This window comes from Cydia strobilella, chromosome 10, assembly GCF_947568885.1.
Source record: "Cydia strobilella chromosome 10, ilCydStro3.1, whole genome shotgun sequence".
In the NCBI taxonomy this organism is placed as follows: Eukaryota; Metazoa; Arthropoda; class Insecta; order Lepidoptera; family Tortricidae; genus Cydia; species Cydia strobilella.
The window spans coordinates 10,305,143-10,331,725 of record NC_086050.1 but is presented as its reverse complement, the minus strand read 5'-3'; the positions used below and the strand labels follow the sequence as shown (position 1 = coordinate 10,331,725).

At 36.5% G+C, this 26,583-nt stretch overlaps 1 protein-coding gene across 1 annotated transcript in view; it reads left to right on the top strand.

Annotated features, from left to right (window-relative positions):
* The window catches only part of LOC134744655 (chorion protein S38), a 36,565-nt gene extending 13,309 nt beyond the window's left edge, over positions 1-23,256 (top strand). Inside the window, exons 3-11 of the mRNA XM_063678554.1 lie at positions 5,507-5,594; positions 7,645-7,746; positions 11,917-12,056; positions 14,729-14,926; positions 15,443-15,793; positions 16,458-16,560; positions 18,881-18,981; positions 21,846-21,917; positions 23,105-23,256. Coding sequence (XP_063534624.1) covers positions 5,507-5,594; positions 7,645-7,746; positions 11,917-12,056; positions 14,729-14,926; positions 15,443-15,793; positions 16,458-16,560; positions 18,881-18,981; positions 21,846-21,917; positions 23,105-23,230 — 1,281 coding nt within the window. The 3' untranslated portion in view covers positions 23,231-23,256. The remainder of the gene's footprint in view (positions 1-5,506; positions 5,595-7,644; positions 7,747-11,916; positions 12,057-14,728; positions 14,927-15,442; positions 15,794-16,457; positions 16,561-18,880; positions 18,982-21,845; positions 21,918-23,104) is intronic.
* The last annotated feature ends 3,327 nt before the right edge of the window (positions 23,257-26,583 follow it).

Below are 26,583 nucleotides of genomic sequence, written 5' to 3'. Positions count from 1 at the left end.
CGTAGCCTGCTGAGCTGAGCTATATATTGCTATCAATAAGTTAGTTTAGTAGTAGCCACGATTGAGATATTATTAAGCATTGTCTGTCTGTTTGTCCGTCTGTCAAAGCCTATTTTCTCCGATACTACCGATACCGGACCAATTAAGTAAACTTCAATTTGGTACACATATGTAAGTTTGTGACCCAAAGACGGACACGTGAATTTTAAACATGGGGGCGACTTTTGGGGGTTAAATGAGAAAATTAAAAAATAAAGGTTTTCTAACTATATTGTGTTAATGTGTTACATATCAAATCAAAGAGGTTATTGTGAGAATCTCAAATATATTTTTTTTAATAATTTTAGGATAAACAGTTTAGAATTTATTTGAGAAAATAGGCAAAAAATTACTTATCTCCGAAACTACCGTCTAAAAGTTTGAAAAAAAAAATACAAAAAATAGTTCTTTACCTATAGATGACAGGAAAATCTATTAGAAATGTGCAGTCAAGCGTGATAATTTACAAATATGTCGTGGGCAATGTAGGGTCAATAACTAGACTTTCCCTTCTAGCCATAAATTCTGTTACAAAGTTAGGCCTAATTGTCTCTATACACGCTATAAAATAAGTGCATTCCCGTTGCCAGGGAGGTTTTGGGATTATACTAAGCAACTTTTAGTATGGGAACAACTCCGAAATCGCGAAAAAAAATTGGCTGTATTAGGTATATAAAACTTTATAAATATGGGACCAACCACAAAAATGTACATTTTGGCTGGTTGGTTTCGTGGTTGGTCCCATGGTAAAACTTGCTCAGTATAATCCCAAAACCTCCCTTATTTATAAAGTTTTATATACCTAATACAGCGAAATTTTTTTCGCGATTTCGGGGTTGTTCCCATACTAAAATGTACATTTTGGCTGGTCCATTTTCTATGGAAGGGTAATTTTATTATCGCGATTTCGTGGTTGGTCCCATGGTAAAACTTGCTCAGTATAATCCCAAAACCTCCCTTATTTATAAAATTTTATATACCTAATAAAGGGACTAATGACGTATAAAAAATGCCTAATAATTATTCCATGTTGCCAGCAGCCCTCACCTTAAAACATGCCTTTTAAGGAGCAAGCGAAGAAAGCGAAGAAAACCCTTTACAGCGTTCGTGGTCAACGCGGGTGAGGTGACTGAACCACGAAAGCGGTAAAGGGTTCGAAACGTCGGGATCTATTATAAATTCAATAAACGCAATATAATCCGTTTTCATAGTTTTATTTCATGAGTAACTATCACGGTAACCGAAGGCAGAATATAATCATCAACACGTTTTTTACGCTCATCAGCCGCAGATTCAACAATCTCGTAATTTATTTGAGTAACTAATGACTCTATAGGTTTGTGTTGTCAGAAAATGAGTATGAACGTATATTTTTTGCACATAACTTGAACAAAGGCATCAAGATAATGATCATTAGACAATGCGTCTTTATAATGCAATCGTTTGTAATCGCCTCAAGTATTAAGTACAGCGAGTTAACTCTGAAGTAAGTACTAAGGCTGTGGCTAGTATCAATGAATTACTTACTTTAAAAAACCGGCCAAGTGCGAGTCGGACTCGCGCACGAAGGGTTCCGTACCATTACCCAAAAAAAACGGCAAAAAAATCACGATTATTGTATGGGAGCCCCACTTACATATTTATTTTATTCTGTTTTTAGTATTTGTTGTTATAGCGGCAACAGAAATCTGTGAAAATTTCAACTGTCTAGCTATCACGGTTCATGAAATACAGCCTGGTGACAGACAGACTGTCGGACAGACGGACAGCGGAGTCTTAGTAATAGGGTCCCGTTTTTACCCTTTGTGTACGGAACCCAAAAAACCGATCAAGTCCGAGTTCATATAACTCGCATGTACCAAGGGTTCCGTAAAAACTTAAATAACCTAACTCATGCAATTAGAAACACGAAAATGCTATGTCGCACGACTTGCGACGATAGCTTGAGTAGCTAGTCTCTACTCTTATTTACTTTCCTGTACATACAAACTAACCATAAACCACGAGCACGCTACACACAACAACTGAAAGCGAAAGCAAATGTCGTGTCTTACAGAGACCTAAAGAACCTGGTCGAGGACCGAGAAAACTGGCGCATACTCCACCGACAAGATTAGAGCCATCATGCTTTTAAATTATGATGATGACACACAAACTTGTACAAGGTAGCATCAACTCTTTGTTAAGCCTCAAATTAATACTACAAAAAACCGGCCAAGTGCGAGTCGGACTCGCGCACCGAGGGTTCCGTACTTTTTAGTATTTGTTGTTATAGCGGCAACAGAATTACATCATCTGTGAAAATTTCAACTGTCTAGCTGTCACGGTTCATGAGGTACAGCCTGGTGACAGACAGACAGACGGACAGACGGACAGTGAAGTCTTAGTAATAGGGTCCCGTTTTTACCCTTTGAGTACGGAACCCTAAAAATCGGTAATAACAGACGTGCTACGTTTTTTCAGCTTAAGTACTTTGATCAAGCTAATACTTTAAAGTCGACCGTGACGTACATATTTTCATTATTCGTGAAAATATAATTTTTACTTATTGTTAATTACAATATTTATTAACCCGAAAGAGTGGAGCGTATTACTGAGCCAGAACCCTTTTGTTTTGCTGCAACGCACAACGCTAATACCTAGCTTTTATTTATGCTTCTTGTTCTTTATTTTATTTTGGTATTGTTATTGTTTCTATTTTTTGTCTATAAGTGTGTATTGTGACAAGCGAATAAATGGTTTATCTATCTATCTATCTATCTTATGATAAAGAATTGAAGTATTAATGTAAAAGTATATACGTCTGCAAACTTCAAATGACTCTCTAGTAATCGCTTTAGAATGAACGTGTCCTTATTACGCCAAGCTAACCCCGTCTGACTGTGACTCATTAAAGATGTCTGACTTCCTAGCTGTAAATCTCTAAAGTTATATTGTACCTACACAACGTACAGAGTTTCTTGAGTTTGTTGCAGACCCAGCGTCCGTGGAACTGGGGATAGTTACAGTATTTAATTGGGTCACTTTTACAATGCAAATGATCTTAATTGCACATCAAAACAAATGCTCTGCTCTTTAAAATATAATACGAGTAGCTACGTAATTGTGGTTTCATACTTTATCAGGTTAAGTATTTTATTATATTCCTTAAAGAGATTATATGGTGTATATACCTTGTAATAGGTATGTGCGCAATAAACTTACTATGTATATAGTATTATATAATCTGTGGTATTACTAATTAATATAGCGATAATAGGCATGTGTCATCTCTCATTACTAAAATACTTTATTTTTCTTGTATCCTTTGGAAAGTGGAAATGGTGCAATTTGTATTATGATGTGATCGAAACAAGCGCATTTTCTGGGAGTTTTTTATTAGACTACACTCAAAATATAGCGATGGTTGAACTGATTATGGTTGAATTCTAAAATGTTTTGTGGTGTGTGTGTTGACAGCAACGAAGAATAATACTCTATTGTATAGTTAAGTTTTTGAAAACATTAGACTACTCGATGTCGAAGTTTGGTGCCCAGTTGTTTAAATACTAATAATGCCAGGAAACTAACCAAATTTCTAAATATAATTCGGCATTACCAGGTAACGAGGTGGAACATATGGCGTCATCAGCTAATGGTTATTCATGTGGCACTGCACTAACAGTAAGAGCTCAGATAGTGCTAACGAATGCACTGAGTACATTAAGTTTTGGCACTTTAAGTTTATTATCTTGTCACTTATGTATGAACTAGAGTTTATAGAGATGGTAACAAACTTGTCTAATATAATGGGATGGGACTTTCTGTCCGTGCGTCCAATGTCCATGACGTTGCTCCGGCCACGATAGTAAATCGTGAAGACGGTCATAACAACGGATCCGTTTAGAACGGTAGGTTAGGAACTAGTTATTTCATGCATTTAGTCAAAAACCAAATAAAAGCATATAAAATTACAAAATAACGGGTAGTATTTTAACTAGCAGAATTTCTGTAGAGTAAGTATTGCCAAAGTTATCGGACATGATTTGATATTTTGAGATAACATGAAACTTTCAAGCCCAAGACACGTACGTACCTAATCACGTTTTTAAAGCATACAGTCAATACAATGATTCTTTTACATAACGTTTATAAATATAAATGTATTTAACTTTGAAACATAATTTTTAAATATTAATTAAACAGTTCTGCACATTCAACGGTTGATAAACATTTTGTTGTATATCTCAAAAGTTCAGTAAATGTCTGAACTTTGAACAATAACAATATGACGTTCGTGTTGAAATTTTAGTGATTTTAAACTGCTAAAAGCACATTAATTTAATAACATTTATAATAATGTAGCTACGCAGACACCTGAAAGTTTAAGGTGTTAATTTTTTAGGGTTCGTATAATTTAAACAACGCGTAACACTTTCCTACTGGATAGTGAAAGGCTGAAAACAAATCGTTCGGAATTAGATATACAAGATTATTTAGATTACACTATTTTTAAGTAATAGGTACAAGTTTCTTTTTAAAATCTGACTTTATCATGTCTACCTGTCTAGCCTTACAAACATATTTTTTAACTTCTTGTATATTCTAACTTAATATGAGAAGCTAGTGGACCGTCTACCTACGTATATCAGTCGCAACGTTCGTTTCAATAGCGCTTCTAAATCAAAAGCTAATTATGCCACGTGCCGCGTGCCCAGCCCGGTCACTGAGTCATTTCAATGGTGTAGATACTATTTCCAACGGTAATGAGCCTGAATTGTGTCTATGGCTCGTTTTAGTCAGAACTGTGGTTCAATGATTTATCGTCGACCTGTTTTGATTGCACTTTGGAGATGCCTCTCTGTCAGTTGCATGTCTCTTTAATAATTTACAATTGTTGTAAATTAAGCACAAATACAAGTTTCCTTATTATCAGATAACAATTGATCCAGTTTTGTTAGTACACATTAATTAATTAATATAAAAATCTAAAGATAACTTCTCAAGTCAGCACCTGACTGCGATGTTTTTGCGAGTAGTTGGAAGATGTTATGTGACGAATGTAAGAGGTTATGTGAAGCAATGGATGATCGGCCGTCTTCAGTTAGTATTTAAAATTATTGTTATTGTATAACACAATTAACTCTATGTTAACGTTTTAGGATAATAATAATATTAAATATATGCATTCCACAGTGCCTTAGTGTCTCACTGTAATACTGTGTAATATGTTTCGAAAAAAAAAAATACGATTTCAATCTGAGAACATAGAACAGAAGTCACACATGAATAAATTAGCAGTATTAGCACCTGAATATCCACTTATCGACATTATCCATTAACATATCAAAATTTAATAATTAGCACATTAATGTTAAACACATTAAATATTTTATTTTCTTACACAGTATTTGTCTAGCTCGTCTCCACCTCTATAGAAAAGTTTCCATAACCTGCATGACTTGAATGAAATATTGTTTCTTTGCAGGCCCCCCAATTCATTACATTCAAAGAAGGCAAAGTGGGGGTAAACTTTGGCGGTTACCACGCGGCAGCTGGTTTGGGAGGACTATTAGGTACGTAATTACTTCTCTTAATCATATAAACTTGGGCACATGAATTAGGTCTGTTATTGAGCTTACTTCGCATTCATGTCATTCACTTCGCAAATGTCAGATAAATGATGACTAAGGCCTTGTCCTAACAGTAGCAACGTAAATATGTACCTACAGGTATTTAATTTTCGAAACTAGTCTGTGATAGACAAATGGTTCTAATTAATTTGATGATGATGAATTAACAAATTCCAAATATAAACCAGATAGGAAATAACAGCAAAAATGGAATATCAGACGCATAGGGTAATTTGCACAAACGTATGGGCTGCGTTGCTTTCTACGCATACTCGTAGTTAGAACGACGGACAGTGTTATTTACAACAAATCACATTATTTTTTGATATTGTCCTGATCTGAAACGATTTAGCATTCACAATATGACTGCATATAAGCACGGGTAGTTACGCGTACGAGTTTGTGGATTTAGTTTATTAAGAGTCCCCGGCAAGCTCGGCCGAATTTCACCTTCCTATACCAACAGGTTTTCGTTTTCATTTTAAAACTACATGTTGGATTGTGATTCATCACAATTCAACATTCAATCATGTATGTGCAAAGTTTCAACTTTGCACATACAATGCTCATATACCTATATAGCTCTAGTATATAAAACAAACGGAATAGAGCAATGTATATGGAGAACCGAGCTTGCCAGGGACTCTTAAGGCCCACTTGCACCATTCCTCTAACCCGGGTTACCCGGTTAAACCTGGAGTTACCATGGTTACCAGTACAATTTCACACTGGGTTAACGGTTTAACTGCCCCTAGTTAGGGGGATGGTGCAAGTGGGCCTAAGTATAAGCGTTGGTAACCTAGAGGTAGGGGGGTGCGACTTTCAATACCATTACTATAATACCATTTTTGATTGCATAACATGCTCATAGCTTGACGTTATTTGCTCTAGTAATTTTTTTTTTTCGAAATTAATGTTTCGCTATGTATTTAATTCAAGATTAAACCAGTACTTTTTTGCATTTCACCTTGTTTATCGATCTACATATTCCAATATATCTCAACGCTAACAGGGCGGTACCACGATCATGCATACAATACAACGAATTGAGCCACATCACGCCACTTCCTGAATTGTACTTGTGTTAAAGTTAACGGTTTGTAAATATATATTTTATAACTGCTGTAATAAAAAATATTTATAACTGCTGTAATAAAAAATATTTTTTCTACTCGTCGAGTATAATCTGTGTATTTCAACTTGATATGCTACACTACAACCTTACTCTTTTCAACGTTGGATAGTCTATGGCACTTCCGACTCAAGCATAAGAATTTTATCGATACGGTTTAGTCAATTATAAAAATTTTGAAAATAGAATGTCATACATTTCGATAAAATATTTCTTGTTTAAGGAGACTCGATTCAATGCAAATTAGCCTACTTAAACACGCTTCTGCGTCGCATCTGCTTTGTGATTGGTTGGCCAACAAAAACATTTTATTTTATGTTGTAGTAGAAACAATTGCTTCATAAGTCAGAAATGCGCATGTGACACCCTTCATATAGCAACATCCATACCCTACGAAAACCTCTTAGCGTTGCTTGTTAGTCTCCATAGGCTACGGTGGCCAAAATCGAGAAAAAAATGGTCATAAAATTGAATTTAGCAAGGATCAGGTACCAGGGCCTCATGAGTTACGAGGAGGTGTCGTTGACTAACCCGCCGGGGGCACCGGGCCCGCGGCGGCCGCGGCCGGGGCGCGTACGAGTAAGAAGGTATCGCGGGCTGCGGCAGCTCGCGTATCCTGTATACTTTTGGTTTGTTTACCTATATAATTCTACTAGTTGAAAGTGTTATTTTTTTGTCTCGTAGAAAAAGTATTGTATACAATAGTGATATAATCAAGCTTTTCAATCTCGTACCTTACCTTAAGCAACTCAGCAAGCTTCGTTGCTTAAACACGGTACTCGACTGAAAAGCTCTCTATTATATCACGATTGTATAAAATACTATATAACTGCTGTAATAATGAAAACTTCATATGTTTAGGTAACGGCGGAGCCGGCGGGCTGTTTGCCGAGGCCGGCACTCCTCACGGGCAAGCAGCGGCTGCCGGGCTTGGCGGTGGAGCCAGCGGTGGCGGGAGTGGAGGTAACTGATTCGGACATACACTGCGGTTCGATCTAACGCTGTCTCCCTTATGGCTCCTCTACACAATGGGCCATCATACTGGCCCACTAAGATGAGCCAGCGTGTAGAGAGGGTAGTGGTGTCGGATGGTTTATGGCGCGGCGGGATGGCGATAGGATGACGGTCGGTTTTTCGTCCGCACATCAAAGGTAGTGGGCCAGCGATGGTGCGTACGCATCTACACGTGGCCCATGCTATTCCATAGTGCGTGCTTTCAACCATCGCATGGCCATCTCGCTGGTCCAGCGCTGGGCGTGTGGAGGAGCCATTAGCTGACAACTGCGTGCGCATTTAAAAACTAACACAAATACAATACAACATTTAAGGCTGTGCATGCCCGGTATTGCGGAAATCATGTTTTTGAATTGATATTTTTAGTGTTTTAATAAAAAAACGAATCAATGTGTTCGATCAAAATTAAAATTGCGCATTTTTAGAAGCTATTTTCACATGTAATAAAATGAAATGAAATGAAAATGAAATGAAATCATTTATTTCAGATACAAATAATCCATATTATGTTAGTAATTAACTTATATTAAGTGTGTTAGTAGAAAGTATAATTATAATTACAATTGACATGCACAGACATCCAGTGAGCGAGGATAGGGCTGTCCATCCTCTCAGCTTTAAAAATTGTGCAAAAAATGTTACAAATTTTTAAGGTACGTTTTAGACCTATGTTTGTATTTTTTTCAATCGAGCGAAAGTCAAGAAATCAGGATTGGAATCGATGAAGGCCTTAAGATTACTAGTTAACTCATATTTTTGGCAATCGTTATATAATCTAAAAAAACCCGGACAAATGCGAATCGGACTCGCATACCGTGGGTTCCTTACAAATTTTACTTTTTTTTTACAAAATAATTTTGTGATTTTTCACTGTATTTATTGTGTAAGACGATATTACTTGCCAAATTTCATAGTTCTATGCCAACGGGAAGTACCCTATGAATTTTGATTCCCTTAAGAGTTAAGTGTCGAAATATACGTTTTTTTGGAGCATAAACCAAACCAAAAAAAGTTAGATTTTTTTCACAGCCTCGAGGGACTGTAGACCTGAGTATATAGTTTTAATTTCAACTCGATACCTCCAAGCGTTCTTGAGATAAAGGGTCTTGACAGACAGACGGACGGACAACAGTGATCCTATAAGGATTCCGTTTTTTCATTTTGAGGTAGATTTTTCAAAAACTGCTGGCTGAACCTGCTGCACCTTTTTCCCTTTGCGACAATAATCAGATTTTCGGTCCACCTTTTGTCAAAAAAACCTGTTTTCAGAATTGAGTTTTGTACAGTGGATCCACATAATTCGTTAGGTATTGATTCCATTCCTATCAAGAATAAATAGGATATTTATAATATAATTCCTATATTCTATAATATAATGGCTTCATTCCAATGAGTAATTTAATTTAGGTATGCTGATACTTACTTAATAATAAACAGTAAATAGTAGTAAAACAGAAAGCCAGAAGTCTTTCCAAAGTAGACATGTCGTCTTCTTAAGTACTTGTTTTACGAAATCAATTTTTATTTAACTGATACATCGGATAAGTAAATCACTTAATGAATGTCGTCACGAAATTTTATTTTAAATAAGTTGACTTACAATTAGAAATCATCACTAATTAGTCATAATATTAAAATTCCTTGAGTAATAAATAATTAGTGAGTTCTAATTATTTATAACATAAATATTACGACGGCATACCATACATTCATAGAACCAAATTAAACCAAATTAGTTTCTCTTATTCATAACTAGAAACTATAATAATTATTCTGTGAATCCAGTGAACGTATATTCATAATGTCATTAAGGGTCCCCGGCAAGCTCGGTTCTTAATACTAACGTAGTTACGCTCTCATTTAAATAAAAATACAGTGAATTTAAGTTTTTCATAGAAAACTTGTTTTTGTTCTATTTCGTTTGTTTTATATACTAGAGCTATATAAACTAATTACAGACCTAGATATACCTCATGTCATTGTATGTGCAAAGTTTCATTACAATCCAACACGTAGTTTTAAAATGAGAACGAAACTCCGTTTGTATCGGAAGGTGAAATTCGGCCGAGCTTGCCGGAGACTTTTGTCTCCCAACAAAGGAGCATTGTCAGGTAGGTAATGGTGTGAGCAATGGAATTTACTAAAGGACTATTACGTAGGTTTGATATTCATTCAAATAAGCGTGTAAATTTTATAATACTTAACTAGTCACGGTCTACAAAGATGTCACTTCGATTCGATGTTTGGTCAGCGCTTAGATTGAATTCGATTTTGTCTCCAAAGAGGATTAAATAAGTGAACAGTATTTGAAGAAAAGTCAGCATGAAGACAAACCACAAACATATTTAGTTTTATTTTTCAGCAATAAATACTACGGGCATTGTCACCTTATATATATTATATATATATACCTTCAAAAATGGTCCTACTTGTTGCTTTACTTACTCAAGATGGTCAAGATATACAGTGTGTAAATCCAATACGGGCAATACATTAAACCAGATAGGTATAGAATTTATCGGTGTAATCATTAATTTAGAAGTTTTTTTTAAATTACACTTAATTATGACCCCGTTATTATTTTTTGAAAATTTACCGAGCAGCAATGTACTGCAAACATTACGAGACGTAAAATGACTACGAGATACGTGCTTTTTATAGTAATTGCCGCCAAGCATTGACAGTTACTTTAAAAAGCTCGTATCTCGTAACTTCTGTGGTGCATTACAATGCGGGCCGAGTTATTTTGTATGGTAAATATTTTCATTGTATTTCTAAGCAAAATTTATCCTTATATATTTTTTAGGTTCTATGCTAACCACCGTTTAAATATTCGCCCGTATTGGATTTACACACTGTATAAATCCAACTATTTCCAACATACATACATAATCATTTTACTGCGGTCAATGTTGGTACATGTATATAAAGTCTACGACAAGTACATATAAATTTGATATCGTAGAAAAGCAACACGTTTAAGTAAATGGAAGGTGAATAACGCTTCAAAATGAACGCCCGCACCGCTTAGATTAATTGCATAGATTAATTATAATAAACATTTATACTTCGCAATCCGGTTCCGATGAGTTATGTGCTTAACTTATTTGTTATGTAGATTAATAATACTAAAACATTCTTATTAAATTTTGTATTTTATATAGTATTATGTATATTATATCCGTAAGTAAAGAGGAATAAGTAATTATGCTAGTTAGGTGGGCACCGTGGAAAAATTAAATTTCTTCAGAACTGCACACATCTAAGAAAAAAATCCAGTTGTTTGGAGAAGAGAATAAATAGTATCAAAGCAATTTTAATGTTTCTGACCTAGACACTTAAGAAGACAATAGCGGTAGGTACAAGAATAGTAATTAAAAGTTACCTCGGTTTAATAATGGCGAAGACACAAACGCAGACCAGTTACTAAGATTACATTACAGACAAGTACGCAGCAATTAGTTAGTGACTGGAATTAAATATACGAGTATGACTAGTGTATGTAAGTAATTAAAATAATTCGTACCTGTCATTATCACCATAAACTTGAATAAGGCTACTGAAATTGGCTCCTAACATGGCGTTCCAATTAGCCTTATCCTCTAGGCCTTTCTTGTAATATCACAGACTTTAATTGTTGAACTATTAGGGTTTACAACAGTCCTCAGGCATATGCCAAAAGACATTTTATCGTAGAATTCGTAAGTATCGTGCATTGCATGCCCATTATTATTTCACTGAATATGCTATTTCGAAATTTAAACTTGTACTAGCCATAGACAAATAGATGATATGATTGTATGTTGGCTTTAATAATGAAATAATGGTTATTATTCTAATTTACTTTAACATTTGACTGCATAAAGTACCAGCATAGCTTTCTTTTATCATAAGTATATAAAAATGGTTGCTCAAGGAAATTAAGATTTGAAATAGGAAGAAAAAAGTTTGTCATCATCATTGGCAACTGCCAGTGAAGTATAATAATAAACTAATATAGAATCATGCTATGTTTTACACACGCCATTTTTTTACTGTTAGTGTCAACTTTGTCCAGCCAAACCCTACTCGTACATGAAAGAAACAGTATTGTTGATTATGACGTGTGTGTGTTATCAGGTGGTTTATACGCCGGAGCCACCGCCGGAGGCAACGTGAAAGCGGCCGCGGGGCTCGCCGGAGGCGCCGATGCCGAGAAATCTGGTGGCATTGGGTTCGCTGGAGCTTCCGCTGGCAATCGCAACGCTGCTGCTGGTTTGGTACGCACTCCTTAAAAATATGTCAAGAACTTACAATCAGCAAAACTATTGTTTTATCAACTTGACACAAATATTTTGCTGGATGTACTTATCTCGAAGTACTTAATCTATTTGACATTCCGTTTTTGCTATTCTACAGTTTATTAAGCGACCCATGATGAGATAAGACCAAAACCCCATTTTCCGAAAATACTCCGTAAGAATAATACCCCAAGTAATACGTGCACTCAAGCTGAAGCCTTTGAATGCCTGGGTGACTGCATAGACGTGGACAAGTATAATGACAGGATCGTGGAAACTGTCCGAACGGTGGGCTCCAAGTTCTTCAAAGCCGAACGTTCTAAAAGAGCTAAAATAATTTCAGACCGCTCCCTTGAGCTTACGAAGGATAGGCGCGAGATGAGATGGTTCTACGTTCCACTGGTGATGCAGCTCGGCTTCGGCAGCTTAACAGACCAATTACAAAGCCTTTGACTCGCGACCTTCGCCAATTATTGAATTATAACAAATAGTATTGAAGAGGCTATTGAGCGGCACAAAGGCTCTAAAATCTTCGCACGAAGTTTATCTGTGGGACAGAGTCAGCTGACAAAGCTGAAAAAAGGCGATGGTAGAATCTTTCCTCCAAGCCTGAGCTCCTGAGTGAGATTGAAAAGTTCTACGGACGACAAAAGCACCTGTCATTAACCTGGCCAGAGACCCAAGGGCCAGGCTGACCCGACACTATACAGAAGATATCCCGGACGTCAGTATGGCTCTCAAACAGCTAAAAAACGGTAAGGCGGCGGATGGTGACGGAGTTACGTCAGAGCTTCTGAAAACGGGTGGCAAACCGATCATGAAAGCTCTTCAGAAGCTATCCAACTCCGTTATACACGAAGGCAAAACGCCAAAGGCATGGAACAGAAGCGTGGTGGTACTCTTCTTTTAAGAAGGGTGATAAAACCCTTTTAAAAAATTACAGGCCTATCTATCTCTTGAGCCATGTCTATATAATAAGCTGTTTTCGAGTCATAACGAATCGTCTCGCACGCAGGTTTGACGACTTCCAGCTTCTCGAACAAGCCGCGGTTTCCGCAAGGCCTTCAGCACCATAGACTACATACATACGCTGCGGCAAGTTATACAGAAGACCGCCACTGTGCTTAGCGTTTGTGGACTATGAGAAGGCTTTTGATTCGATTGAAACTTGGGCGGTGCTACAGTCTCTCCAGAGGTGTCAAATTGACTATCGCTATATCGAGGTACTACGGTGTCTGTATGAGAATGCCACTATGTCAGTCCGTCTCCAGTACCGGGACACGATGCTTATCCGACTAGGGCGGGGTGTGCAACAGTGGGAGATGTCATATCCCCCAAATTGTTCACTGCCGCTTTGGAAGACGTCTACAAGCTTCTGGACTGGGATGGGCTCAGCATCAACATAAATGGCGAGGAGATCAGCATCATCAACCTTCGATTTGCCGACGATATTGTAGTCATGGCTGAGACTGGAAGAGCTTGGTAAAATGCTCAACAACCTCAGTAGAATCTCATAACAAGTGGGTCTTAAAATGAATACGGAGAAGACGAAAACTATGTCGAACTCTCATATTGTACCTACGTACTCCCTTGAAGTTGTGAATGACTTTACATACCTAGGACAAGTAATCCAGCTAGGTAATTCCAACTTTCAGAAAGAGGTCGCTCGTCGAATCCAACTCGGATGGGCACCGTTCGGGAAGCTACGTAACATCTTCTCATCCAAAATACCGCAGTGTCTTAAGACGAAAGTTTTCAGCCAGTGATGACTTACAGAAAAGAGACGTGGTCGCTCACAACGGGTCTTATAAAAAAGCTCAAAGTCACTCAAAGGGATATGAAGCTATGCTCGGGGTTTCTCTGTGAGATCGAATGAGGAATGAGCGTGCGCTACGGTAGGATTCAACTATTTAAGGAAATAAGGACATGCAAGCCTAGAAACTTGTTTCCATAAATCAGACCTTAAAAAGCGACGCCAAAATACCATTTCATAGCTTTACCGACTACAATAGGTAGGTAATGAAGTAAAAAAGCGATACTGCAATGTACGCAAACTTCGTCAGAACGACACAGAAATAAAAGATTTTAATAAAAAAAATCTATTTTGCTACAAGCTTTTATAGCTGACTGTACTTTACTTTCCATCGACAACTAATACCCATCGAGACAATAGGGCTAAAAGCCCCAAACACAATAGGGTTGCGTTGTTTTATCACAGAGTTACTATGGCCACCTCCTGTCTCCATCATCAATTCATCAGATCAGCTCGATGGTACCGTAATATTGCATTGTCATTGCAGTGTGATAATTTCAAGCGAATTAGCTAACATAGACGAAACGCGAGCTGTAACTAGGTGAATAACCTCTTCCCAAATGATGCTGTTCAACCTTAAGTCTGATTATAACCTTCTTGCCTTCTGTACTCTCACTCCCAGTCCCAGTAGGATCGGAAATCCGAGGCGCCATAAAGTATATATTTCAGATATTATTAGTAAGATCATGAATTGATTTGACTTGCTAGCAAAAAAACTTATCTTTTTATTAGGTTTTTGTGCTTAATTTTTTTGTAAATGATATAGTCATTATATTTTAATTATTGATTTAAGTTGTTAGGTACCTGTTATTGTACAAGATATGTATTTTTATTTCAGGGCGGTGAATCCGGTGCTGCAGGGTCATCAGGATTTACTTACTCAAGCAGCAAGTCATTTGGACTATCGTCTGGAGCCGTTGAGCAACCCATCAGTCACGTCGACAAAAAAGTGCACACTGAATTCGATTTCAATGCTGCATCGCCCGTTGTACCTTTAACTAATACCGTTATAAAATCCAAGACCAGAGTCAAGGAAGTGAGTAACTTTGGGGAACCAGACTTCTTCCGCAGTAATACTAGATCGATTTTTAATTTTGACGGAATGTTTAGATCTTTGTTTAGAGTTCCAGAAGTGTTCAGACAGCCCGTGTTTCACTTTCCGCAACAGTCTGGTTTTATGCAAATGCAAAAGGTTTGTTTTTTAAAGAATGAAAGATAATTGCACCAGAAGCTTCCAGACAGCTTTAACTCCGTACGACACAATCATTTTCATTGCCTTTTTCTACTTTTACCTGCAAAATGAAGTAGAAATTAAAATAAATCCACCTTAAATAATATTCCATCAGAACCACCGACTGTGCTAACAATATTTTCATTATTAAAGTGGAACCGCTTGTTTGACTATCCACAGCGGGTTCGTTAAGGAGATACTTCAAATGAACAAATATTCTTTTATTGACATGGAAAATACTTCCTACACGTAATGTTTGCCGAAACCACTAAAATGATTATAAAAATAGACTGACGTAATTTGAATTGAGATTGTTTGCAGGTGCACGTTGAACAACCTCCGCCAGTGGTCGTTGAAAAACACTTCGTTCAGCCTCAACCGGTAGTGGTGGAGAAGCATGTTTACCATGAACAACCCGTGGTTGTAGAAAAGCATATCTACCACAAGAAGCCGCATCGTTTTCATAACAAGGTGTCAGTCCACGGATACATAGGTGGCGCTGGGGCGTTACCGCCTCCCCCTCCAATTGAAAAGAGAATTGACGTTGGAGTCGAGAACTATGCCAGTGCTGGAGCTGATGCCGCTGTTGCACACGGTGGTAACCAACAAGTCTCTTACACCAAGCAAGTTAATTTCCAAAGGAATCCACAATTCTTTGCCGATATATTCAACGTAAGTCATATTTTGCTACGACTTAAATTTACTTTTGTAACGTTTTTACTTTAAGAGAAGCCGTATCTAGCTTATGTCGTTATCTTTTTATCATCATGATATCAGCCGAAAGACATCCACTGCTGGACATAGGCCTCCCTCAGGGATCTCCACAACGACCGGTCTTGCGCCGCTCTCATCCATCGGCTCCCCGCGACCTTAACCAGATCGTCGGACCATCTTGTTGTGGGTCTTTTGCGTTGCGGTATATATTTGTGTTCAGGGACATCAAACTGAATGCATTGATACCATATTCACCCATAGGTATCTGAGATGACATGAGCGAAAATCGATTTCTAGAAAACTTTTCGAGAAAAGGCCAGGCCACTAATATTGGGCAAACGGATTAGATGCCTATATCCCTTCTCGGTTCATTACTCCGAGGGTAGCTGAAAAGATCCATTATAAGTGCTAACTGGGACATACAATTTAGGTTATAACATGTCCTTTTTGCTCCCGAAATTTAAGGAAATTGGCGAAATAAACGCTGACAGTTAGGTGTCATAAAACTCATAAATTCAGTATGTAACTTTCACTTTCGGGAACATAAAACTGAACATTCCTTCCTCTTTATTTGTGTGATTTTTCTTTGTGTTTCACCTAAGCAAATGTTAAATGTTTACAGATTCCAATTTCTACTTTGAAAGCGGTGGGGAATTTCCTGGGTAATACAGCCGGGAGCACCAGCGTTTCGGTCCAAAAGTCCGCGTCGGTGCAATCGGGCGCAGGTGCGGGTTTCTATTGAATTTAAACAGTGTATTTTTATATGTGTTTTATAGAAAAAGCTAAGGTAATAAAGTATATACAATAGTGTTCTCATATTATTTATACCTTAGGTGTGCTCTCGTACGCAGACCAGACACTATCAGTTAAAATGACATTCTATTGGCAGTCTTTTGATTGGAATGTATTGAAAAATCAGAAAAGAACAAAGGAATGACGATTGATTGTTGTAGCTAGCCACTCCATACTTAATGTCGCGCTTGATATTTCGAGTCGCGTGCGACAACGAAAGTCATGCTAAGCGGTCTAATCCGTATAAGAGACAAGAAAACCATACAGTATAAAAGTAATAAAAAAAATTCACCACACCAGCTGGTAAAGACCCTCTTGATTGTTCAAAAACTAATGAGAAAGTTGCGTTTTCTCCACAAGAGTGGCAAAGTAATTTCATGCAAATTTTGAGTTGTTTCCTTAAGTTGGCTGGTAGAATTGACTTTTAAATGGTGATTATGAATGATTAATAACATAAATATTAAATAATGTTCATTTGGATTTAATTTGGTTTGATTTTGTTTGATTTTTTACAGTTAATATTTTTCATGCGTTGGTGTTGGTGTGGTGAAAATTTTTGGGTTTCATTTGGAGGCAAACATTGTTTAACCCTCGTGACTTGAAACCCCCACAGATCTCAAGATCCCCCTTTTTTCACCCCTCGTTACGCTCGTGGTTCAATTTTGGAATATTTCGCTCGGGTATCATTTTTAGCACGAGCGGATAAACAACAACTTTGCCCCCTTGTAAAACAAATAACTATTAAAGTATTAATACGAAGTTAATGAAATTTTACTGATATGCATTCTTCATTGTAGTCTTCTTAGAAATACACCATAAGGGTTCATTTTCACCTTTTTTGGTAAGGAACCCTAAAAACATAACAGACTTTTCTTGTATAAACTGAAGCAAGCAGCTTAGCGTTTTCTAATTTTAGTCAAAAGTATTTATAGCAGCATTTTATGTCCAAGATAAGCAGTATAAGAGGCAGGGAGCAAAGATCCCCAGCGGCTCTTTCCGCTCGTAATTTTGATGATATTTTTATCTTACAGCATTTATTGCGTTTTTTTTTACGAGTAATCCCTGCGACGGAAGCCGGCATGGATTTAAGTGACTTCTTGAGATGATAAATGCTATTCTCTAAATATCTGATAGGTTATACCCGCACTTATTACATTCTTACATCAATCACAGCTACAGAAATACATTTATATATTCATATGGAGAGTAGTCTATCTTCGACCAAATAAAAGCGCAACTTTCTTATTGCGCTTGTAGTTAAAGATAAAACAGAAATACCTACTTCAACACTTAAAACTGTATTGAGCACGTTATGATATTTCTTATGTAATGTGCTTTTAATATAAATATGTATAAGTATATAAAGTATAGTTCATATAGAATTGGTACGCACTCAAACTATATAATAAAGTTATGAATGGTGAATTTTAAATAGTAGGTAATGTATTTAGCTTTTAAATATGTAGTTATAAATTTAAAAAAATGTCTTTTATGTTCATTGCGAACTTTTTTCGTAATGTACCCCATCATTCATTCTTGGCGTGTTGTTCTCATGTAGATCGCAACGAATTGATATCCTGGACAATTTTACTAGTCATGTTTAATTTTTTTCATGATTGCCCAGTAGTTTTCGATAGATCGAAATTGGGGACAATTCGGAGATTCATCTCGCGGGGTATGTATAATTAACCTGATTATTAGCATACCATGCCAAAACTTTTTTTTTAATTAGTGGCAGCTGGCTAAATCTTTACAGTATTACGACCATACTACGACATTCTTTGAATTTTCGTGATCAATCGTAATCAAACAGTCCTGGATTTTTTCGACTGATCTTAGGCTTTTTTTCCAAAATCTTACTACTTGTGTCAGACCTCAGATTAGTTTGTATCTTTTTCTGTCGGCGGATAGCGTCTCCTTGCAACGTTTTATGACTTTTAAGAATTTTTAAGAAAGTTTTTTTTTTAGAATTTTCGAGGTATTTGTTCACGATTAATCTCTTGTTCTCAATTTCCATAGTCGAAAACTTTAAAATGCATGAAGCTAGCAAAATAATATTTTCACCATGAATACCTTGAAGGTTGGTGATTGAACTGTAATTGTCAATTATTTTCCCGCTAATTATGTTCCAATTCTATATGAACGATGCTCTGAAAGGTACTCCACACAGTTATAGACAAGTTTATAATGTAACTTTAAGAAAGTGTGTAATACTCTTCTTACATAATTAACCCTTATAATTAATTTCCTCAGAATCACCGAAGCATGATGGTCTATCATCAGATTCATCTAAACAGACCCAAGTGTCCATACAGACACCGGATGCATCCAAATTCATTGATGACATTTTCGCTGTAAGTTCATTATCATTTAATTTTCCGTTCATATTCACGTTACTAACTTGCACGGTTGCCGCTTCTTTACTTTGCGTAGACACAATCATATTTTAATATGCTGGAATAAATACAATATGTGACATTTACATCCAAAAGGTACCACATTGTCGCTTGTCGATAAGGTTGATTTCTAATTGAAGCTATATGGAAATAGCGCCTTACTGACAAGCGACAATAAGTACCCTTATGGTTGAAAATGACACATAATATCTATATCGCGCGTCATACTGACATTAATATTACATAAATTTTCTTATTTTCAATCCCGGAGAAGAATACCCAATGTCTTTGAGTCATAAGTATGCCTCTTATAGTAGATACTGTTGCCCGCTACTTAGAAGAGAGTAGACAATTTTAAGACCTGTCATTACAATCTAAATACATTATACTCTGATTATACTCCTTAAAAAAATGTTTATATATTTGTTCAAAATACACATAATGTGTTAAACTGACAGGTGACAATATTGAGTTCAATAATAAATTCCAATATAGGCGTTTTGCTAAAGTAAAATATTAATTATCCAGTCTTTATTTCATAAAAATAAAAGCAAGAAGCCTTAGAAATATTTGTACTATTTCCCCTCTGCCGAAGCATAGGCACAACTGTGCCTATGGAGGTGCGTGTTGTGACTCGTCCGTACACAAAAAGAGATCGAGGTGTGCAAGATTTGTCTTTGACGTGTATCATTTTCTATGTATTTGTGTCGTCATTACAGATTGGAATTTGTATATAGTGAGTGAGAATTGCGACGGTGTGCGCGTCTCCTCCCCACAAAAAATGGCAGAATGATTTGTAGGGTAAAATATCGCTTGGGCTCCTCCCTTCTGACTCACGCGGTATTGCTCGAGGAGTGAAACGCTTCTTATATTACATATAGCGGGGTTCAAAGGTAATTGTAGGACAGTCAAAGACACAGTTGTGCCTATGCTTCGGCAGAGGAGAAATAGTCCGAATTCCGTCTCCCTTCCGTGTTGCTCGAAGGTTTCACGGGTTCATGAAATTATGTTATATCTGGATAAAAGTTGCCGACGGAAAAAAAAAGTTGTTCGGGACAATATAAAAGTTGTAGTTATTTGATCGGCATCAAAAGTCGCTTGAGCAAATCATCAAAAGCAACTCATTACTTCTTAAAATACATTAACATATTCACTACTCGCACTGTGACAAAGTGCTAAATTGTATGAAGAGCGAGCTTCAAGACAGACCGTATCTGAAACAAGAACTTAACAGTAAGTTACGGAAGCAGTAGATAATCAGTAGTGGTGTACTTTGAGTGCTGTCAGCGAAGATAAGCTTTAAATTTCTTGGTATAGATTTGGATGAGCATTTAACCTTTAATAAGCATGTTTATGTGGTTTGTAGTAAAATAAATAAATTTATATTTCCGTTTAGGAAACTCAGACAAGCAGTATCTCGAGAATCAGCATTACTGGCATATCACAGCTACATAATGTCTACACTCAGATATGGTATAACAGAATGGGGTAACTCATTTGATGTGCAAATGGCGTTTATAATGCAAAAAAGATATATTACCTATATATAAGAGCCATCTTCACAATGAAACAAATGTAATCCTGTAAGCCATTAATGCAAAAGAATAAAAAAAAATATCTCTATCGTCCTTTTACATATTTGAATTGGCTCTTTATTCGCCTCAATGAAACTTATTAAAAAAACAGTGATATAGATGTTACAATGACCGTATATCTAGACAGCGCATTCTACTATTTTTGCCAAACACTTGTCTTAAACAAACAGCTAGAAGTTCGTTTTATATGTGTATAAAAATATTTAATAGGTTGCCCGCTCACATAAAAGACCTTATTTTAGTTTAAAAATAATTTATTTTTATGGCCTTGTGACATGTGTTTTATTCCATACTTACAGGAATAATTTGATTATGAAATTGAATAGTAAATGAAATTGTAATTAATAAATCGCTGCATGACTTTTCTAATGTTAATAATTAATATGACATGTTATTTTTCATATTTTTATCTTAGTTTATGTAATAGTGCGACTATACATAATACTTCAAATTTTGCATGCTACACTAAGCAGGGTATGGTTGAACTAAAATATGTTATTGTAGGTACACCTCACCCATATTCAGCAAATAAATAAATACAAATACAAATACTGGTGTTGGTACACGAATTGAAGTTTTTTTTTATACTACGTTATGTTATTTTATGTATTTTATGTTAGGTTATTTGCTACGTTATGCTTTGGGCACCCTGGTTGTGGTATCTAGCGCTGATGGTTTGCTGCTATTGCTGCCAATGTTTTGGATGACCATGTAAGTACTGTAAGTATGAACCGGCTCTACTACGCGAAACAACTCTATGTTGACTATTTATTGTGGCTTAGTGACCCAAAGAGGCTTCCGAAGCGAGAACACACCAATCTATCCCAATTTTGTGGTGCTGACTTATTTGCTAATAGTAATTTCGTTGCGAACGCGAACGCCGTGGGCCCGCCGTGCCGCGCCGCCGCTTCACTCGCGTTCGCGAGTTGTTCGCTTACGTAAGACGTGGTAAGACGCAGCGTAAATGTACGTACCAGGATTCGAATCAGGGGGCTCCTGCTCTGTATAGGCAGGGTCACTACACTATACTGACTAGACTGGAAGGCCGTTCATAATTAGAACTAGTACCTCCCATTGGCTCCCGATTGTACACGTGTATATTCTTAGCATGTGAATAAGATATGTACAATATAATACTTAGTATAAGATACATTGAACATTGAGTATTTATTGATAGTGAGTGAGTATAATGAGTGATTTAATATTTATTTTCCAATATTTTCATAGATACCCATAAATACGCTTGGCGCTGTAAACAAGTTCCTGGAAAACAATGTCCCAGCCAGAAAAAAGGTTCAGGTAATGTCATAAAAACTAGTTTGGCTTAATTTATAGATTATTCCCAATTCCGATTGTATTTTTCTTTCATTATATTTTCGGTTAAAAATATTTTACTGGTGAATTATTCAATCAATATCTATTCATCGAAATTGATAGATCTTGGTAACCTATACTCGATGGTTTTTCATTTATTTTTAGTTATATCATTAAACTGCCTCTAATATATATATTTAATATATGACAGAGGGATGGCCTATGGCCGTGGGCGCAGTACCTCGATGTAACTTCCCGATGTACGCAGTAACTTCACAAGTATAATTAGTATGCTACCAGTGCATGAAATAAGCATTCCAACTAATTAACCATACTAGTGCCTACTACTTACATTGTAGTAACTACTAAATGATGAGAAGAACTAATCACTCTTAGGATGTATTTGGATTTGACTTAAATAAAAGGATCACATGAAACCGTTCAAATCTTTATTCAAGTAAAGCTACGCCAGCTGCTGTAGGGTTGCAGCCTCTGACCCGAGAAGATTTAAATCCCCCCTCAATTTGAGGAGGGTATCCCAATATGGTACTGGCAACAAACTCGGCGGGACACATCTTTTCAAAACAACACATCTTTTTCTTTAATTCACAAAAGTAAGCTTCTAATAACACATAAGAAATCTAAATAACACTTGAATTAAAACACTTAGCTGAATGGTTAAAGAGCGTTAGATTCTGTAAGCTTTCAGAATAATCCTTCAGGTATGCCTTCAGTAACGTGGCGAATTAGGCACCAGTGCCATGTTTATCAAAAGCTTGTAGCTTGAAATACAAGTGGAAGTCCCTTTCTAACAAAAGCTGTTAAAAAGTGAGTTCCGCTTGTATTACAAGCTACAAGCTGTTGATAAACAGGGCACATCCAAATCAATGTTGGCTAACCTGCTTAACCAGTCTACCAACATAACGAAACTAACACCTCGTACCGAACTACACCTAAGTTAAACAACTTGACGTTCAAAAACCTATCGTCTTAGTTTAGCAATATGCCAATAGATAGCGTTACTCTCAACACAACTTAATGAATTAGTTACAACTAAGTAATACGTAGCCAAAACATTGCTAATCGATTTTTATACAGACTTCTAAAACTATGAACTGTAACGCTGCAGTACTATTGCAGAAGGATTATTTCTATAACTTCTTTTATTATAGGTATCATCAGACGGCGTTGAAGAACCTGCGAGATTCAGAGGTGGCCGCCACGCAAGGAGAAGGGTTAACAAAACTGTGACTATAGAGCAACCTCAGAATGCGGCAGACGAAATAAAAGAGGAATGATTAAATAAGACTAGGTACTAATATCTAATAGTTAGCCTTTAAGACGCTGTTACTATAATGTGTGAATATAATAAGTTATTAAGTACGATAAATAAATACGTACATTTTTTTTACTATATAAGAGTTTTCACTTAATATGTAAGTTACACCTTTCTAGCAAGTTGGAGCGAAAATTTTTAATGTAATATTTCTGATCTGAGCAGAGTCTTGTATAGTCAGTAGCAGAAGTAAAGAACTAAGTGAGGTGTTCTAACGACTTGGTTTTATTTTTCCTCTGATTAATGTGGCTAATAAATATTTTCACGACGATCTATACATACTCTTAAGTTCAACAAATACCTACCGAATGTTATGTTAACGTTGTGCCTATACAAAAAGCTCATGAAAAGAAATTGTTTTTTTTTAACATAGGTCTGTTATCAAATCCGGATATCTATGGTAAAATATTCCATACCATATCATGGGTCCTTTAAGTTTTGTTTTTCGCGTGCGGCATTAGAAATTGTTTGTTACCTGAACTGTTAATAGGTACGTGAACTAAAAATAATTGCAGGAAATGCAATCAATCTTAGAATACCTCGGAGGCTTATTATAACCCGTTAAGCATGAAAGCAGACATGAAAATATTTGTACCTCCAAAAGAGGTTTCGCATTCCAAGTTTCATGATTTTTGTCGGATACTAAACTAGAAACCCGGACTAATAACAACAAGAATTTAATAAAAAAAACTGTTCCATGGCGTGACATTTTATTTAACTTTTGTTTCTTCTTGAACGCTGTATCATCACTTTAAATATTTTAACATAATGCGGACATCATGATACATGTTCGTGCCTCTAGGTCCATATACCGATAAGACCCGACTGTTTACGCCCATTACTCTCAGTGGTATAAAATTAACAGCTTTTTCGATCTTGTTTATGTCAAAATTGTCAAAAACGTATGAACTTTTGTATATTTTACAGGCAATTATCAATTTTCACTTTTAATGTCGTCGTAACTATTCGAACTAAAACGTTTTTACAACTCATACCTTTCCTGTCGAAACTGTATTTCAAGACATCTTCTCAGAATACGCCAACGTTGAATCTCCATGAATGACCGGTCAGATCATTTTTGGGGTTCCGTACCCAAAGGGTAAAAACGGGACCCTATTATTAAGACTCCGCTCTCTGTCTGTCTATCCGTCTGTCAATAGGCTGTATCTCATGAACCGTGATAGCTATAGACAGTTGAAATTTTCACAGATAATGTAGGTATTTCTGTTGCCGCTATAACAACAAATACTAAAAACAGAATAAAATAAATATTTAAGTGGGGCTCCCATACAACAAACGTGATTTTTTTGCCGTTTTTTGCGTAATAGTACGGAACCCTTCGTGCGCGTCTCTGACTCGCACTTGGCCGGTTTTTTACATTTATATCACCTTTAAGGAGTGTATTATTACCATTATCTTTTACATGTATAATAGATACGGCAAAACGTGCCGAGAAAAGATATGCACTGCCTTTTGCCCTTTGTCTCGTCTTGGCGGGGGCACGGCCGTGGCCCCAGAAATATTTGATAATATCATTATATGTCTTTCTCGTAGGGAGGGTCAGGCTCGTCACACGGTTTAACACAGATTAACCACGTTTTTGACTACGTTAACCAGTTTAATTTGGTATTACCCACTGTGACATAATAAGTACCTATAGTTGCATAACTATGAATAAGAAAAGTAAATAGCGAAGTTTCATGTCGTAGAAAAATACGGCAAATAGAACACCGTGTCCTTCGTAACTTATGCAAATAATCTGTCGTGGTCAAAATGCGAAAATTGTCGTTTCTGTTTGTACATTACCAGATTCTTATCTAAGCACATTATTTGATGTTTAGTCAATTATTTTATGTTTTCCGTCTCTGTAAAATACCTAAACGTTAAATCTATGACCTAAAATGTTTTCAAGTGTGCTTGATTACCACGGAAATTAGTGTGTAGGTACATATTCTAAAAAGTACCTACAAAACTTTGAGTTACCTATTGGGAGAGCGGGTAAAACGGAAAACCTAACTTTAGGAGCCAGAAAAACCCTTTACTGATAACAATAATTATGTAGAGCATAAACAGTAGCAGATGAAACTACACGCTAAAAGTATCTGCCACCCTCGAATACTTTTCGAAACAGAGATAAATCTGTTCGCGTGGGCTTCGGCAAAATGGTAGTTTTCATTTTGAATTTTTACACGTTTTAATGAAGGACACGAAAACGATATTTCCGAGGGCAGACTCCAAGAAAAACCTTAAACGGTTAAGGTTGGCTCGATATAAAAAAAACCAAAAAAAATCACGAAAACATGTCTAAAATTCATTTATTTTCGTTACCATTACTATAAAATAGCTATTATTATTAATGTTATTGAGGAAAAACATCAAAACCCGCGCGATCGTCAAATCTTCCGTCGCAAGTATCGCGTGGCGCTGTATTTATTGTTCCTTTCTAACGCTGCGTCTAACCTGCGCGAACAACTCGCGAAGACGCGAACGCGAAGCGAATCGGCGCGGCGCGGCGCGCCCAAGGCGGCGTTCGCGTTCGCCACGAGATCGCCCACGTAGGACACTTCTATAGGTATCAATCAAAGGATTGATTCACCCCGCGCCGCATCGCTTCGCTTCGCGTTCGCGTGTTGTTCGCCTACGTAGGCTACGCCTACGCTGCGTAATTTCTTGGCTTTACGCGACCTCTTAAGCTGTTAAAAAATACTTTTGGCGCATAGTACCTACGATCCTTTTACTTAATTTACTTTGATCAGAATTTGTATGTCGTATATAAAACAATGTATGTAATATGTAACTGTACATAATTATGTCTTATATATTTACATAATGCCTGATTAGGCATTATGTAGCAGTCACAATCACATAAACTACTAATATTCTACTAAAACTACACAAGATATTACCAGTTTTTTTTATCATTTCTTACGATTGGTGTTTACTTATGTTTTTTCTTACGAATGGTTTTTATGGTTTTTTTTCCATTGGCTTTAGGTTCAAAGGTTTCTTTTTAACAATTAAGAAATGTAAGTATAACTTAATCTCTCAAATATTTGATGCCTCTCTGGAAACCTAAGTTAGACGATTCGCATAATTATCCATTAGGTATATAATACCTATTTGTAGATTAATTATGATTGCTCCAAATGCATGAATTAAGAAACACTGGAAACTTCAGAGGATAACTGGGGATAGTGGGGATATACTAAGAAGTCATTATTTTCATTATTCGACTAAAGTTAGCCCAAGCTAAGTTGGCAGCGATTTTGATAGCCCCGACAGTGCAAGTGTTATTTTAAACGTCAAAGTTGAAAT